Source organism: Netta rufina (assembly GCF_964035555.1).
Source record: "Netta rufina genome assembly, chromosome: 28".
Lineage (NCBI taxonomy): Eukaryota > Metazoa > Chordata > Aves > Anseriformes > Anatidae > Netta > Netta rufina.
Genome location: NC_140152.1, coordinates 3,788,232 through 3,805,700, shown reverse-complemented (window position 1 = coordinate 3,805,700; position 17,469 = coordinate 3,788,232). Strand labels below are relative to the sequence as shown.

At 44.7% G+C, this 17,469-nt stretch overlaps 1 protein-coding gene across 2 annotated transcripts; it reads right to left on the bottom strand.

The window, feature by feature from the left end:
* Window positions 1-2,899: 2,899 nt before the first annotated feature.
* SIN3B (SIN3 transcription regulator family member B) lies at window positions 2,900-17,377 on the bottom strand. Of its 2 annotated transcripts, XM_084302937.1 has the most exons (19): window positions 17,248-17,377; window positions 16,646-16,752; window positions 15,802-15,955; window positions 14,534-14,797; window positions 14,003-14,146; window positions 13,656-13,778; window positions 13,056-13,145; window positions 12,502-12,620; window positions 11,570-11,777; window positions 10,759-10,875; window positions 10,157-10,395; window positions 9,271-9,454; window positions 8,454-9,048; window positions 7,794-7,963; window positions 7,108-7,281; window positions 6,736-6,828; window positions 6,324-6,418; window positions 5,969-6,173; window positions 2,900-5,633 (listed from the first exon to the last, which is right to left on the bottom strand). In XM_084302937.1, exons 1-19 carry the CDS (start codon window positions 17,341-17,343, stop codon window positions 5,403-5,405), a joined length of 3,408 nt encoding a protein of 1,135 aa, XP_084159063.1. In that variant the 5' UTR covers window positions 17,344-17,377; the 3' UTR covers window positions 2,900-5,402. The 2 variants fall into 2 exon arrangements, with proteins under 2 accessions (XP_084159063.1, XP_084159064.1); XM_084302938.1 differs by lacking the exons at window positions 12,502-12,620; window positions 13,056-13,145; window positions 13,656-13,778; ... (3 more) ...; window positions 16,646-16,752; window positions 17,248-17,377 and adding an exon at window positions 11,916-12,196.
* Window positions 17,378-17,469: the final 92 nt, after the last annotated feature.

The following is a 17,469-nucleotide window of genomic DNA, read 5'->3' as shown; positions in this document are numbered from 1 at the left end:
CAACCAGGATCCTTTCCATGCTCTGTATGCAAAAAATTAGACATAATCAGGTTCAGATAGTGTGCAAATCGCAGCCCCGCTTCCTATGGCCAGGTCTCTGGAGTGGAGCAGAGAGAGGTTAGGCCTTGCCGTAGCCTTCATTTTTCAGATGCTGTGTGATCTTTAGTGACTGCTTTAGATGCAGAACAGCTTGCATGAAAATTCTAATGCCAGAGGTTTGTCACGGCTTGTTAACATCTCTTTAAGTCGTGTGATCCCTGCCCTGTGGGGTAACAATTTGGTTTGAAAGCTATTCGTTGTGCAATAGACCATCTCCTGGGAGCAGGCACGCTTTTCTTCCGGGCTCTGAACCCTGAAGATGTAAGGAGAGCAGGTTAGGGATTTTAAAGCTTTGAGGGAGGGTACAAACACGACCTGCCCTGCCCCAAACATACATCTTTGAGGCCTGGAAGAACAGACTTTGGGAGGGAAATGGCATCTTCATAATGGGGCTTACATTTTGCTCTGTTCCAGGAGCTCCAGGGAGTTCTTCAGCTGCAAGCCAGCAGGTGTGAAGACAAATCTTAGTGCGGCTAATACCTGCCCCAGGCTGAGCTCCGTTTGCTTTGCAGACACGAGGCGCAGCTGACTGTGGAGGCAGCGGCTCTGCCTTAGCGCCAGCAGCACGGAGCATTTCCACCAGTGTCAGCACAATGTCACATTTTCCATGAGTGCAGGACGGGCCCTGCCTTTCCCAGCCGCTGGGTGTGCAAGCATCTGAGACTTCTCAGAACCACCAGGCACAGAAACTTCCACTGACTGTTGAAGTAGAAATGATATTCCTTTTAAGCAGGATCCCCCACATCCCAAATCTGCCTTTGCAGGCTCTGACACCTACAGGCTGACTTCATGCCCTGGGCCCTTCCTGACTTCTCCAGCTTGCCCTCCTCTCGCTTTGTGGGGTCTCACACCATCACCCTGCAAGCTCCCCGGCTCCAGAGGATCTCTGTGCCCCTCGCCTGCTTGTCCTGCTCTTCTCTTCCACTGGGATCCCACCCATAGCTTTTCCCATCCCTTCTCTTGTTTGTTTTCTCCTCATCACTTTGTAAGCTTTATGCTGGCGCAATATTCTTTGGGAGACTTTTCTCTCTCTTTTTTTTTTTTATTTTTTTTTTTTTTTTGAGAATTTCCTCTTCTTCTTGCACTTTTCACTCCAGAAGGTAAAAAGCTCACGTGAAGTTACTATTCAGGAAGGGCTGAAGTTTATCAGCATCACTCTAACTCACTAGATGTTCTGCAATAGCTTCTGGACTTTTCGCAGCAAGTTATTGACACTGGGGTGGGGGCTGCCCTGCCTGATACAGCCATCATCCCTTTTCAGCACTGAGTTTCGATTCATCCTTTAACACAGGTATGGCTTAGGATTGCTAGACTTTAATTTAGCCTTAAATTTTGATGAGTGGAAGGTAGAAGGTGCCTCTGCTTTCTTTAGGGTAACTAGGTTCTAATCCAGAGGAATGAATAAAAGCATGAATAAAACCTTAACTCATGTTTACACCCCCATACTTGTAGGATACCTGTCACTAGTTCCCAGCCCCCTTTCTCTCTGGGCATCACCGTGATGCAGTAACAAGGAACAAAAAATCTTGAAACATTAAATACCGCATTTGGGTATTCCCTTTAGCAATTCCTAATTTAATTTATAAAATCATTAGTTCTTACTCCATCCTGCAAACCTGACAGATATTTTAAGCTGTCTGCCATTGCCAAATGACTGTCCACTTGCCGAGATCTCCAACTGCTTTTGGGTGATGTCAGCTCTGGCTGTCCCTCCACAGGGCCTTTCGCCTCCCCTAGAGCACGGGGAGCGTTCTTTGTGAGGAGTCCAAGGTCTTGTAGAGGAGACTCTTGTGTAAAGTGTATTGTGTCCTCCAAGATGCCATTACCATCATTTTCATCAAATTATTTCATACAATTTATGCAGCAGAGGAATGTTATTAGGAGAACAACAGTTTGTTTCCCTGTGAGCGAGTAATTCACTGCACAGAAAGGAGAGTTGCCTTTTGTTATGGCAACGGAAGTGTTGAGGATGATGTAAAGGAAACTCCTATCAGATCTGGGTCACATCACGACAGCTTAATTTGCAAAATCTACACATGCAGTTGTTGTGCAGAGCTCACAGGGAAAACAGTTAAACATGTTATTACCCAGGAATTTGGGGAGGCTGAGGGAAAGGCGGGGCAGGGGTAATTTTCATGGTTGCAGTTGTATTGTCTTAACCTGGAGCAGATGTGCTTATAGATTTCGGAACTGGAATCAGTCACTTTCTTGAACGTCTCTTGTATTTAGCGTGCAAGTACTTGGAGGCCAGGCCTGGACCATGTTTTTGTGCCACAACTCTCATGGCAAAGGTGCTGCTAGAAATAAACCAATCTGCAGACAGATACGCTTGGCTGGCACTATACAACGTGTTCTTTTGATACCTGTCTCCACATGGAGCAGCTGTGCCACCTCAGGGACCTCTGTGCTCTCATCCAGGCATGGGCCTTTGTTCCAAGAGAGGTCTTGGCAGCACACACCAAGCACAGAGCCACAGGCACCATCTTCCTGCACAGGATCTCTTATTGCACGCTACTTCCAGGAAACTTGTTTCCCTTTTACGTTAGGTAGTGCTCTAATGTACCACTGGGGGTAAGTTTAAAGATTTGCTGCCTGCTGTCCAGTGGAAGCGAGCTGGCACACATCAGAACCATTACATGCTGCAGCCTCCCTGCAACTGCTCGAAGGGAGCTTCATCCAACTTTTCAATTGCATTTTTTCTACTATTTAAAATTCAGTTTCAGGTGCACAGCAATCACTTCTGGGAGCTGTCATAGCATTTAAACTAATTTTAAACAAACTTAAAACAGTGAGACCTGCAGACTTTTAAAATCAATATTTTATTTTACTTGAATGTGCAAATAAATATAAAAAAACTACATTCAAAGAGCTGGCAAAGCAATTACAAGCCCAAAAGCAAAGATCCTTCAAAAAAATGGAAGAACAAACTCTTGAATCAAGGTCGTGCTAGCAGATACACAACAGTTGAGCTTAAACTCTCAGACGTTAGCAAGCCACTCTCAAACCTGCACTGCCCGCTATTCCATCATTTCACATCGTTTGCTACTATCATTTTTAAGACAATAGCACTGTAAAGGGCCACAGTCTGTCTTCACCTGTTCAGATTATAAATTAAGGTTTACAAAATAAGGATGCTTAAAAATACCTGAAGTACACTTAAAAATGGCAAGATGGAACAGGATGGCGCACAGGTGTGTTACCCTCCTACACTAGGGGACACCTGGAATCAAATGCATTTTAAGCCACAAGTTGCAACCTACTGTCTAGTAAACATTTTCTGTATCATAAAACCATAAAATTTGGCACAGTTGTCATCTCCACTGGAAGACAGCAGAGAGGTGAACAGGACTGAGGTGTATTTTGTTGAGCTGTCTGGCAGCGAAAGGGGAGACTGTGCTTTGCACTGGGCTTGTCCCCCCCTCTCCACCCAGCTCTCCCCTAGCTACACCCTCAGTGGCTTTTATCACTTACTGCAACAAGAGCAGAGGAAGAACCTCCAGATCATTTCCGTAACCAAAATTTAACAGACTCGGACAACGAGAACACGAGTTTTTGATGAATAGTGCTCCACTGGCAATGGTTGTGCAACTGGCCACGAATGCCAGAGACTGGTCTCCCTCCTTCCCTCCCACAGATTATTTTGCAAAAAAGACAAAAGAGTCGGTACAGTTTTCTATTAAATGTACCCCAAAGGCCAATTTTTGTACTGTCAAGTGAGACAATTGCAAAACCAAGTGCTGTACAGTGGAAATAACTCAGGAGAAATCCTACAGGCTGCTACTCAGGTCTGGCAGAAATTATAACATAAAAATCAAAGCCACAAAAAATATCCAGGTGGGGCGTTACTCCCCCAAAAGCCAGGAAAAGTTGGAAGCCGAGCTGAAAGGAGGCCAGACCTGCCTCAAGACATGATGTTTGTAATACACTCCACGACAGTGTGCTTGCCTTTGAGAAACAAGAGCAAAGTCACAACAGGATTGCAGGACAGACACGACTGAATTTTCTTGATTTTTTCAATAGATTTAGTCAGATAATTGACGTAGTGTTCTGCACGGTTCAAGGTACTTTTTGTCTTGCTTCTTTTCAAAAAGGCTTCGAAGTACAGACGGTTCAGTGGAAAAGTTCGTCTACAATGATTGTGGCTGGATTTAATCCTCCCCATCACAGATTTCCATGTGTCACTGCAAATACATCATCTGTGCTGACCTAGCAGAAACAGCAGAGTATCTGGGACAAACCTCAGATCCAGCGCACATACAGTGCTGCAAGAGCTCCATCTACCGACGTTATTTAAGTGGTACAACCCAGCAGAACCACGGAGTCCAGGCATGCACAAGAAAAGCGAAGCGCCTGAGAACGCAGTCTCCAGAGGCTGCCAATCAGCATGCAAAATCCCCCCCCAGAAAAACCAACCCCAAAACCAGACCAGACCTCGCAATGGGTATTCCTTCCCACGCACACGCTCCAAGCAGCTCCAGATGTGAAAGGCAGAGCCTGCAGCAGGTCGTAGGTTCACGAAGCAACGACACGGGATGTGGCGCAGCACCTGCAGGCAGGTAGGTGACGGGTCTTGGCTGTCCTGTGCCACCAGCTGCTCTTGCCTAGCACTGCAGGTTACAGAGTTTCTTCCCCCTTAGTTCATGCTCCAAAATACACAGTTGATGAGTGAGAGTTAGAGGGTTTAGCACACCCTTGTCTCAGTTTTGGCATTTTCTCACCAGAGCATCGGTGACAAATACTGCAATCGTTGCCTTATCAGTACGCACAGATAATGAAGCACTCTGCAGCAAGGCTGGCAACCTGTGCCAGGTTCTTTCAGCCACACCGGCACTTGGAGGTTACATTGAAGAGTTCTGCAGGCTCCAAGACAGCACAAACTCAGGAAGATAGGGAACATAAAACCTTTCAAAGTGGAAGCAGCTGCCAGCATCTGCTCAAGCACCAGCCAACTCCATCTCTCCAACGAAGCCACTAGTGGTGGTTTGCCAAGAGCCTGACCCCCTCGTTCAGCCCTTCTGTGTTGGCTGGTCAGCAGTGGCCTAAAGCTATGAAACTACTAAAAAGTGTGTGGCAATGCCAAGAGCCCTCTTCCCATAAAGCTGTTAAGTCTCTTCATGATGACTGGAGGATTACGCTGCAAGAAGACAAGTCTATGCCATATGGAAAATACATCATAATCCAAAGTAAAATGCTGTTTGGATAAATATCATTAATACATACATTGCATTCCCACCACTATTCTCAGAGTAAATGTGTTTCATCAGCAACGCTCCTACTTGTCTTGGTCCCAGGCACAAGTCTCCTCATGGTGAAGCTGGACGGCGACTATACTGCACTCTGTATCTGTTCACCGGGACCCCATGGACATTCACTGTCTCGCAAGTTGTTTTACAGGGCACCATCTCCTCATCTTCATCTCCCATTAGCCAGTCTTGAACTACATCAACTGCTTCCATGGTCACGTTCTCTTCTAGCCACCTGTTGTGCCATTCTTCAAACTGCTGGTGGTGCTTTAACAGCACCATTGGCTGTACCTGAAAGCAGGACAGTAAAGATCACCAAGAGGTCAAAGCCTTCACCTCTTTGGATGTCCAAGATGTGCATGCTTTACAACACAACACAAACAGCAAAACAAAAAGCTGCATCCCTGCCTTTAAAGATCTCTATTTCTTTCTGTTTGATACTCGCCCTTAAAATTTGCATGGTAAAGACTACTAAATTAAACCAAAGCACACAGAATCTACTCTCTCTCCTCTGTTTCATCCAACACAGAGAAGTAACTTCTGGATGCAGCTTGCAGGAATTCAGTCACAAGATCTCTTACTGGTATCTGTCTTTTGGCTTGCAGAGAGAGTAATAGGAGATGTACCTGTTTGGCTCGGCAGAGAGCTCCCCGCCTGTACATGTAATCCTCTGAGTTCATGATGAACATCATTTTGTGGGTGTTGAGCTTAAAACGGCAGTCCACATTGCAGGCACTTTCTACCCCAATCAGTCTCTTCCAGGAGCTCTTCACTTCACTCCGCAGAGCTCTCACTTGCTTACATTGCCATTTGCGAAATTTTTTTAGGTTTCTAAAAATAAAAAAAAAAATAGAAAAAAAATATGAAACGTTCATCACACTTAGTTTTCCATTCTCTTAAGTACATCACCCAAAATCATAGCCACATGTTTAGAGGAAGTAGTACCAGCTGCAGGCGTGACTGAGGAGGGAGAGAACTCACCTTTGCAGAAACACTGGTTTCAATAAGAAGCCATCATTCTGGTTGTTCGGAGCTCCTTCTACCCCAACGTACTGCTCCATGTAGTTAGCAAGGTGCTACACAAGAGAAAACAATTTCAAGTCAGATTTCTCTCATCAGGACAAACACTGCTGCAAAGAACTGCTTTACTTCCAAGCTGCTTTTTATGAAGATGCTGGTATCTCACTCAACCCCAAGCTGATTTATGTTGGAACTGTTTTGTTAACGTACACACTGCTGTCAATGACCACAGCCCCACATGTAATCTTCCCACCTCCTAAGTAAGCTTATCCTTCTGGCAAAGTCTCACGTTTTAGAACAAGAAGGCAGGAAAGCATTCTTAGCATCTGCTTTGTCAGTCATACAGCAGACTCCACAATCACTGCAGTATTACCTGGACCTCCACAGGATCTTCTGTTTGGGTTTCCTCTGTATCCAGAAGCTCAATGGTCATGATCACCTGCCCTTTCCGCTGCAGAAACATTACCTATAATAAAGTGGCAGGTATGAGATATTGGCCACATGGGTCCACAATAGAATGCTGGATAGTCAAAAGTCATTTGGACAATAAATACAAGAACAGGACAGGAGTAAGCAACAAGGCTTTTCAGTGAGCCAGTACACCACTTTGCTATCTGTGGTGGTGTTGGAACCTTCTTCCCATACTGCTTTCTCTCAACGCTGTAGCCTTGGAGCTTCCAAACCCACTTCTCTGAGGTGAAGTGCTACAGCCACTTTATGAAGTTCTCTGGCAGCAAATCCTTACCTTGAAACAGTTCTCATCTGCCATGCAACGTTCAGCCTTCCATTGATAGCTGGTCTCCTTTGCTGCCCGGACACACCGAGAGGATAAGTTACCTCCAGCAGCACCTCGCTTCCTTTCGTTTAAGTAGAGCTCAACAACCTTCAAGCAGATGTCATCGCTCACTAGATGGTGAAGCTTCCATTAAAAAAGGGGGAATTCAGTCAGCAAGTCTGGGCCAAGAGTTTACTCTAGTGTGTTATGAAAGGAGTGCAAAACTCAGCACAGCGTCACACCTCAGACAAAGTACCAAAGTTCCAACTTCAGAGACTTCGCACCCTTCACTCTCCTTTTCATTACTTTGCCATGCAAGGAACAGAGAAGAGCAGGGGCTGATATACCTTAACTGTAACTAAACTACAACTAGAAGACAGATATTGAGTAGAAAGGACTGAGCCTTTCTTTTGCCTTAGATATACATTGGAAATGGCAGAATTTTGAAAATAATGGAACCTAAGGCCAGAATGAATCAATCCCCTGAGGCGATCCCTGTACTGTAGGTGATGCTGAACTATCTCACTGAAAATCTGTCAGGCCCTTTCCACTACAAACATACCTTTTCTATGAATTTGCTCAACATTTTCTGAGTTTATATAGTACAAGGTAATGTGAGAAACCCATTTGTCAATGGACAGCAGCAAACTAGTTACCTGGCGGACAATATTCTGCACTAGTTTGTCCATAGTAAAGCCAATATAGGCATGGATAGTGAACATCTCCCTCAGCGTGTCCTCGTACTGTGTCGGGTCAATATTCCCATCCAGCAGACTCCTCACCATATCCAGGAAGGCAGGATAGTACTCCTCCAGCTCCACCTCACCTGGACAGGGAAAAAGAGCTGTCATTACTACATGAAAGTAGCAGAGTGAAGTCAGAAGAAGTACAGGACAACACTGCTAAAGAACCAAGACATTCAGTAGTGGGAACATGTTTACACAGAAGTCTCTGGAAGGAGTGCTGGGAGGCTAACAGTTTTTCCTCTTCCATTACTACCTTGTGGTTATCTATTTCATTGTGGAGCCATTCACATTTTAATCAAAGTCACAGATTAATACAAGACACTTCAGAGCATCTGACAACAGTGGGCTTGCAGGAAGTCTCTATGAACTATGTATGTCATTTATCCTTTGAGGGCTTTCAAACTAGCTATCCTGGTAAATCAGCTGCATCCACAAATTGCAAATACAGTCGAGGTTTGTACCTCTACCTTCCTTACAAACTTGCTTGCTAGTCTCAGTTACCCAGATATAAACATTCAAGTGCTAACAACCATAACATTAAGAACAGACTATGTCCCAGATTACTCTTACTTGGTTGCTTCAGTCTTAGTTCCATGGCTGGGTCATTGGTCTTTTCTTTTCTCCCCTCACAAAGGAGTTTCTCTCTCTCTTTTTCTGTCCGATATTCTAGAAGCTGCTTCTGAGCTTGACGATAAATCTTTAAGAGCCTCGAGCACAGAGTCTGATGAAGGCGGAGGAAGAAATACCAATTATTATTGACAAAGAACAGACTGTAAACATCATCCAGAGTGTTGTGAGGCTCAGCAGCTGTAACATCACAGAAGGTTGCTTTTGCTTCCAAAGGACTGCTTGGAGGCCCAGGCATATGTTTTTTCCGCAGCTCAGGAGTATCCAGGTTCTGCCCCTGATGGTTTTCTCTGTCTTCATCTGTTGATTCTTCAGAAATATTGTGTTCAGGGGGCTGAGAGAAAAACAGCTCGGGTATGAAGTGGTGCACTATCTGCCGAATGGTTGCTTGATCCTCCTTTTGGATAGTAGGCTGTCGTTTTACGTAATAGCTGATAAGAGATGCTGCATCTTCCAAAATCTGCTTGTCTTCATAGATAAAGATCAGATGAGGCTCGTTTGTGGATGAGCTTCTCCCCTCTGAGTGCTGCTCCTGATGCTGTAATCAAGAGACAAATAGGTAAAGATCCTTCCATTCCATGCTCAAGAGACATTCCTGCCAGAAGAAATAAGCCCATGTTAATGCTATGCTTGGGACAGTCATTTTTGACTGAGAACTCTTCCAAGCACTACCTTCAAGAAGGTCCCAGGAGTGAGGTAAACCTTTAGATAATATATAAATGAAAGACAAATAGGATGCACTATTTGCTAGCATACATACCTCATCATAGACACTCTCGATTTCATTCAGCAAGCTCTTGGAGCGCAACGCTTTGGTGTCATTTTGTTTGAAGTTGACAGCCTGGTGGTCAAGAGACTTCAGGTAGGCTTTCTCATACTGCTCCCGCCAAATTTTGTTGAAGCCCTGCTGGGCCTCCCGCCACTCCTCCTCTTTTGCTTTCAACCTGCGTAAACATGCACTCTACTTCAGTTTGAAAAGACAACCACAGAAATGCACACAAAGCATTTTTAAAGTAGTTAATCGTGATGCACCAAGAACTTCTCAGCATTCCTAGGAGCTGTAAATAAATAAAAATGCACCGTTGTTGGAGATAGGTTATCCTCTCTAACAGGACCTACAGAACACAGTTGTTTAAAAAACGCTTAGGAGGAAGTCTAGAAACCCACAATAGTTTCCAATACCTTAACTGTATAACTGGAGATCATCTCACAACACCTTTCAGCATTACAAAGAGACTGTGTTTTGTGTTTTTTTTAATAATAATAATAATAATAATAATAAAAAAAAAAGGATGGCTGAAGTACTCAGAAATAGAGTAGACAGGACTTACAACTCAAAAATAGTTCACTCCCAAGTCTAACTAAAAAACGTGGTTTTCCTGTAGGCACAGTCTGAGAAGTTTAAATACAGAAAGGAGAATTTTCAATAAGCTAACAAAACATTTTTACAGACTTTTAAGAATCTGCTAGAACATTTGTCACTTCAAACAAAAGCCTACTTTATTTCCTATTTCTGTCCTTTGCTGTAATCTAAAAAAGTGAAAACCAAGTCACTTACTTTTGTAAACAAAACAAAAGAAGAAACTTTACAATCCTGTAATAATTTCTTAAAGATCCCAGGTGAACATGGGAAAAATGGCAATTACCTCTTAAGAACAACAGGAACTGCAGTAACTGGGTTTTTCTTAAGGCTTTCAATGATTTCTGGTGCTTTATCACCGTAGATGCGATAGATGGCCCTGCGCTGGATCACTTCTGATGTTCCTCCCAAGCAGTCATCGAGTCGAAATTTTTCTTGATCCTCTTGAGTCAGTCGAGAAAGCTTTTTCTGTACGCTCTCCAGCACACGTATTGTAGCTAAATTGGTCTCCAAGACAACATCCAACTGTTAAGAAAGAGTTCAAAAAAGACAGTGTTAAAAACAGGCATAGCAGGAAAACGGAGACAAGCGGTGCACAGGTCTGTTGCCCGCTGGGTGGAGCTAAGAAGCATCACCAGGGTTTCCCACTGGGAGAAACAGTATACGTATATTTCTTAAAGACAAGAAGCTTTTCAGAACTGGATCCATGCCTAAAAAGAACTATTAGACTCCAAGCAAATGGAAAACACCAAACTAACTCCAATCAATGAATAGTAACTGAACTTCCGTTATTTGGCCCCCAAGTAGTTCAATCAAAACCCTCATGGCTAAAAGTTTTGCTTTCTGAGGAGAAAGACAAGCAGAAAGGAAGCTGAGTAGCAGAGGTACCTCAAAACGTTCATCTTCACAGCGGTGCAACTGTTCCTCATAAGGAGTCTTCTTGGAGCTGACAAAAGTTGAGTCTTCAGACCAGGACGGGAATGAAACCCAGGTGTCATTTAACACCTGCAACAGACATTGAACAGAGCCTTATGAGTCCAGAGCTATTCTCAGGGGGCTGATACTTTACTGTTTTATTCTTGCAGAGTTCTTCCCTGAGTTTCTACTGGAATTTTCAGCCTAGTTAACACTGTCATGAGTGCTCTTCAGATGATTAGAGGTCTGTGTAGAAATGTGTCAAAGTTCAAAAGCACCTTCATGATCATCTCACAGAGCACAGAGATCACTCTGCACTAAACCACAACTGTAAGTAAAGCAGACGCAGTTGCCAACAACAGGGAAAGGTGGGAGCATCTACCTATACTGCATTATGTCTGTTCTCAGTGACAACAGTGCCTGTGACACTCACTAATGGTGCTCTTTCAGGAGAAACATTGCTTTTAAAAGTTAGGGTCCACTCCTAGAAAATTAATTTCATCCTATTTAATGTTCTTTACTATACAAATAATTTTGTGTATGCACACAGATTTAAAAGAGATTAAACTGAAAGAAATGCTTTGAGATATGTTTAGACAAAATTAGCAAGCTGAATGTGGATACTCTTATTTCAATAAATTGGATGAATAACTGATGCAAGATTAAAGGCAACTAATCAGTGTTAGAGGAATCCATGTGTAGAAGCTGTAGCACAAACTATTCTACTTCAGGTTACCTAAGTACAATGTGCGTACAGGGACTGAATAGGTTGATCCCCAAATACCTCCTTGCAAATGGCTGTTCTTCCACTGCACTTTGGCTGCTGATAGGTTTTGGGAAGAGCACGGTAACTTGATCCAATGCGTTTGCAGGAAGCATAATCAATTTCCCGACTCATTCCATCCCCAGATCGGTCACTCAGTGGAGAAGCAAATGAAAGCTCTTTCACACCAAGGAAGGACTTGAACTGTGCAAACAGTTCTGGGAATTTCCTTCAGAAACACAAGTAAGCATAAGCTACGTTATTTCATTCTGACAGTTTTAGGGTGCCTAATGCATGTCATAAAAGTGAGGGTGAAGACCCAGACAGATTTAGTACCGTGGTGAGAAATCCTTCACCAACATTTTACCTCTGTTATCTTTCCCTCTGAAATGCTTTATGTTCTTTTGGACTTAAGGCAGAAAGAGAATTTCTCTTCACAGCTTCGCCAATACTACCCTTAACTGAGGAGTCAGCGTTCCTTGCTGTGTGACTCCCTCTTCTGTTGAAAGCCAAACAGCACAAGAGACTCACAACAAAGGTAGAACTATTTATATTTTTCACAGCTCTGTTCCAAGCTTCCATGTTTATACCTGTATTTTACAGTGAGAGATTAGAAGAGGGAGTGTGAACAGAAACCACAATCCAGAGTACAAGAGATTCTCTGCCCCCATTAGTATAGCATAGCATCAGGTAGTCTCATAAGGTTTTCAACTGGATGTACAAGCAGTAGAAAATATCCTCCCCAAAATGCACGAGAGCTGTGTAGATATGTTAAGATGCGGATTTTATTATTCCTCTTTATGGATTAGCTTCCAATGTCTGGCATGCTACCTGGAAGTATTTCTGAAGTTAAATCCAAAGCTTCAGTAACAAAGTTCACTGTGCCTACCAAAAATTAACAGAGCAAGGCCTAAAAAAGTACAACACGGCAGAGACTGCAATCAGTAACTTACCCTAGAAATGGTGTAACTAGTTGGAGCAGCTCGGAGCCAGAGACCAACTCCTGGTTGAAGAGAGCAATGCAACGGAGAAAGTTTTCATAGACTTCCTGGCTCTTTAGCACCCTACGCACCTAAAGACAGTTTGGAGAGAAATGATCAGATGGCCTGAATGTCATTTTTATTTAGCGTTCATATTCTGAAGCACTCTGAACTATGGGTATGGTGGCAAACCTCTATCTGCACCACAATACAGAAAGAGAACATGCCCCAAAAGTCCCAGTTTCATATAATAATTTAGTAAATACATTTGGTTATTATGAGGAAATATCACTGAAAAGCAGAGAAAAATGTATCTGTCAGAGACAAGCATTCAGGAAAAGGTTAATGATGAGTTTCCACTCCTCTTCCAAAATCATCTTTTTTTTTTTTCTTGGTCTGTCTCTGCCACCCGAAGTCAGGCAATTGCTAAGTGCTGACACACAAATTGTACACAAAACAAACCAATTAGTAACCACATAAATGGTTGAAAATTAGTCCACAGATGGGAGAACAGGCCAAATACCGACCTTGTCAAAGAATGAAAACTCTTGCAGTGTTCCATATTTTCCCACCGTTGCTACTGACAGATCTTTGGTACCTCGCAGTTTCATTTTCTTCTGTTAAAAGAACAAACAGTTTTACTTAACACGCTGTCACTCAAATACTATCAAATTCCACTTTGTGGACATGCAACAACTCTGAGCAAAGGCTGAAACTCTGTATTTCCCAAAGAGTGATCTAGCATTGCTATGTCAAGTCCTCCAGAGCAATCTCTATCAAATGACTCCCTAAGCAAAGAAGAAAACACACACAAAATGGATCACTTCAGGAAGAATTCCAAAGAACAATTCCCTTGTAAGAACAATGAATTGGCCCTTTCCAGGGCCAATACTTTGTACATAAGGTCTTGATATTTAGTATTTAACATGGTACCGCATACATTAGAGCATACTTTAAACAACTTCTTTTGCTGCAGGAGATTAGCATTTTTAAAATAGCTTTGAATATTTTCTCGTACCTAACACCTACGTACCTCAAAGACACCACTCATTACAACTTTATCTAAGGAATTATATGAACACAATGAGTAATACCAGGTTACTCTAAGTTTCACTTGCAAAAGATACCTTTGCTGGGCCAGAAACAGGACGCAATAGCAGTGGTCTGGATCGTTTTTTGCTGTGTTCAAGATTCTTTTCATGCTCAGTTTTCTGGACACTGTTCACTTCACATGGTCCATTTCCTGTGAACTGAAGAAAATAAATAATCATTCTGATGCTCTCTCCTCAGTCCGTGCAAATAAAGAATCTGGCTTATCCGAACAGAGAGTATGTAGTTCAGTGACCTGCTTTGTGAAATTCCAGACAGCGAAGAGAAGCAAATTTCATCTACTGGCTGTATGTTTTTACATAATATATTCCACATACAAACAGGCAGTGTTCAATAATCTGTCTTGTTCCAAGCATACACATACCAAAGACCTCTTAGCCTCCGGAAGAAACTGTCCAAACTCAGAGAGCAGATCCTCCTGTCCCCTGAACAGATTTGCTACTTCAGTAAACACTTCTTCCTCTGACATGCCTCGAAAGGGTCGACCTTTAGTGTTCAGCTGTTCTTTCTGCAAAAGTATGCACAGATGTTAGATGCAAAAACATACAATGCAAGAAAAGCTGACAACTCCACAACAGTCAAAAGCCCTAGGCAACACAAACTTGATTTAAACCGCAGACAGCCCAGGGTTCTTACAGCGCATCCTATCACAGAGGATATCACTACATCAACTGAAGGTTAGCGAAGGCAGATGCAGATACAACTCCTTCACACCTCAGACCCCACAAAGTTCTACAGTTTTCACACTTCTGTCATTTCCTCAAGTAAATATCTATGAGGCAGTCATTGGACAACAGCTTGGGAACCGTTCAACAGGCTGACGTTTCATTCGACAACAACTATGCAACCAGCCACACTGCACACCAACAATATCTTAATGCAGAAGGCTTTTTACCTGGTAAGTATGAAGAATTTCTAAAAAGGATCTGTAAATTTCTGGGTGGTCAAGGAAGCGTGTTTTGATCTTATTCACGTAACTAATAGCATTATTGAACTCTACAGAATCAGACTCCAAAGGAATCTGGGATTTGTCTTCTTTGTATGGAAGCTGTTGCCTGAACTCCTCGGAACAGTCACTGTGGTTGTGCGAGTTCTCCTGCGAGTAATGCAACAGCAGCCCACTGCCAGGGACAGCGCTGGGAACAGGCTCTGAGGGCACCTAGTGGTGTAAGACACACAAGACAGTGACTCGTACAGCAACACAAGTGCAAGTTCAACTACAATCTAGCATCAGTATTTTCAATGTTTAACTAGAAAGGAATACGACATGAAGAAATAAGGAAAAAATATTTGATTAGCCAATGAATTTCCTTACCTACGTTATTAACGCCATGAGTTAAAAAAATCCCATAAGCTGTATCTGGCTTACAAACCATCTGACTCACTGCTGCTTTTTGACTGTCACTGCATTACCCACTACCCTTGAGAGGGTGTACCAAATCATGCATGCTGCAGTTTCTAGTACCACTGTTCTACTCCAGAGGAACTGTCAGTTTTAAGAAACATTAAAATGTAAAGCTCAAAGATGCTGAATTTATAAGCCACAGAGAGATCTATGGAAACTAAGACCTAAAAGATATTTACTGCTACTAATTAGAGTTAAACCACAAGTTTATCAGTCGAATTCAAATGGTAGCTCCATTTCAGCCTCCACAACCACACAACATGAACAAAAAAGAAGCAGAAGCCAATACACATCCACCTACGTTACAGCAGAAGCCTTTCATTGCAGGATGGTACCAATTGCATGGCAACACTTGACACACATTTTTTTGCCTACCGCCTAAACACATTCCTCAGTTTCTTATTGGAAGTATGAGTCTTCCAGATCTTTTTTTTAAATTCGTCACTACACACCACACATTGAGAGTCTATAAAAACAGCTCAAGCCAATTACAATTTCAGTTTTCAAACCTGCCTGAAGTATTTTAAGTTGCACTGGCACTTTGTGCAAGAATAGCGTTCTAGTGCAAGCTAAACTAACGACTGCTTTGAGAAGAAACATTCAAATTTATGTTGTACCCATTACCATACTTTGAAAACCATGTAAAAACTTTAGCAACGTGCAATACTTGCAAATCTACAAAGCCTAAACTGTGTGAGAGATGTATATAGTGATACATATAACAGGATTTGCTTAGAATAATGAGCTCCGTAACCTACCTGACTAGCCAACGGTGACTGTATGCTTAACTTCCCGTTCTTTGGAATTTCTATTCTGTATCCCAGTGGGAGGAAAGCATTGAATCCTACAATGAGGTCAGGATGCTCATGGAACAGCTGCGAAACACGTCGGATTACGCCAGGTGTGTCAATGCTAAAATTGAGAACAGTTTGTTACTTGTGTCTAAATCAGAAATCTGAGTCAAGCCTAGAAAATTACAGAGGTACATCAAGCAGCTGGCTTCTCACAGATGCGGTTTTTAACAAACTTTGGGAACTTTAGACCTGGAAATTAACCCAAGCAGAGGGAACAACCACCATCCACTGCAGCCTCACCCTGGGAGCGCTGTCCACAGAGATAGATGTGAGTGTGCAGTTTACGTAAATCGGGCAAGGCAGCCATCACCTGGAAGGCTGATAGGTCACAGCTCTGTGCTTAGGAGTTTTATTTTCCAGACTCGTGTTTCAGAATGGGAAGTAAAACCACATTTTTCTTTTTCTGGGGATTTCTGCTCTGGAAAACAATGTAGCAGAGGACACCAGGGTGGACAGACACCTTTCTCCGCTGTCTAGCGGCTGTGCTACAGGGGAACAGGGCCAGGAGGGTGGCCTGCGTGTCTGAGGAGATGGTAAAGGTTGGTTGGACATGGTGCTTAGGGACATGGTTTAGAGGGTGACATGAGTAGCAGGAGGATGGTTGGACCAGATGATCCTGAAGGTCTCTTCCAACCTTAATGATCCTAGGGCTCTAAAATGGTGGGAAGGCTGGGGAACCCTGCACAGGCCCCCGTAAAGCCCGAGAAGCTCCACGGGGCAGCCCCAGGGTGCGGGGCCTGGCCTTTACCTCTGACTTTTGAATTCTTTCATGATCTCCAGGAAGCCGTTGTAGGTGGCGGGGTCGCTGCCGAAGCGGATCTTCACCTGGTCCAGGTAGGAGAGCGCGTCCTCCACCTGCAGGGAGGGAACGGGGCTGAGGCCCTGGGCAAGGGGTGGAGGGGACACCACACAAACCCTGGGGCACCCCAGGGCACCGGGGAGGGGGAAAACAGCCCCGGGAGGACCCCCACAGCCCTGAGGGGGGGGGCACACGGTACCAGAGGGGACGGCAGCCCCACGGGATGGGGGAGGGTGGGCTGCAGGGTACCGGTGGGGGGGGGCACGACACAGCCCCGGGAGCAACGGGGAGAGGGGGGGGGCACGGTCCCGAGGGAGAACAGAGCTCGGGGGGGGTGGACGGGGCCACGGTACCGAGGCCGGGAGAAGAGGGGCGGGGGGGGGGCACGGCACCGGAGGAGGGGGGCAGCGGCTCCTCAAGGCAACGGAGGGGAAGGAGGGGGGGGGGGGGGCACCGGAGCCCGGGAGCGGGGCAGGCCCCAGGGACGGGCCGGGCGGAGGTGGTGGTGGGGGGGGTCGAGGACACCATCCCGGGATCGCCCCCGCACTCACATGCACCGGCAGCTTCTCCTGCGCCACCGCCCGGCCGCCGCCGCCGCCCCACCGCGGGGCGCTGCCCCCTCGGCCACCGCCGCCCCCCGCCGCCATGTTGGGATCGGGGCCGCCGCCGCCGCCGCGCGCCCCCCTCCTCACTCCCCCTCCGTCCCTCCCTCCCGTCAGAGCGCGCCGAGCGCCTGCGTCACCGCGCACGGCCCGGCCCGGCCCGGCCCGCGC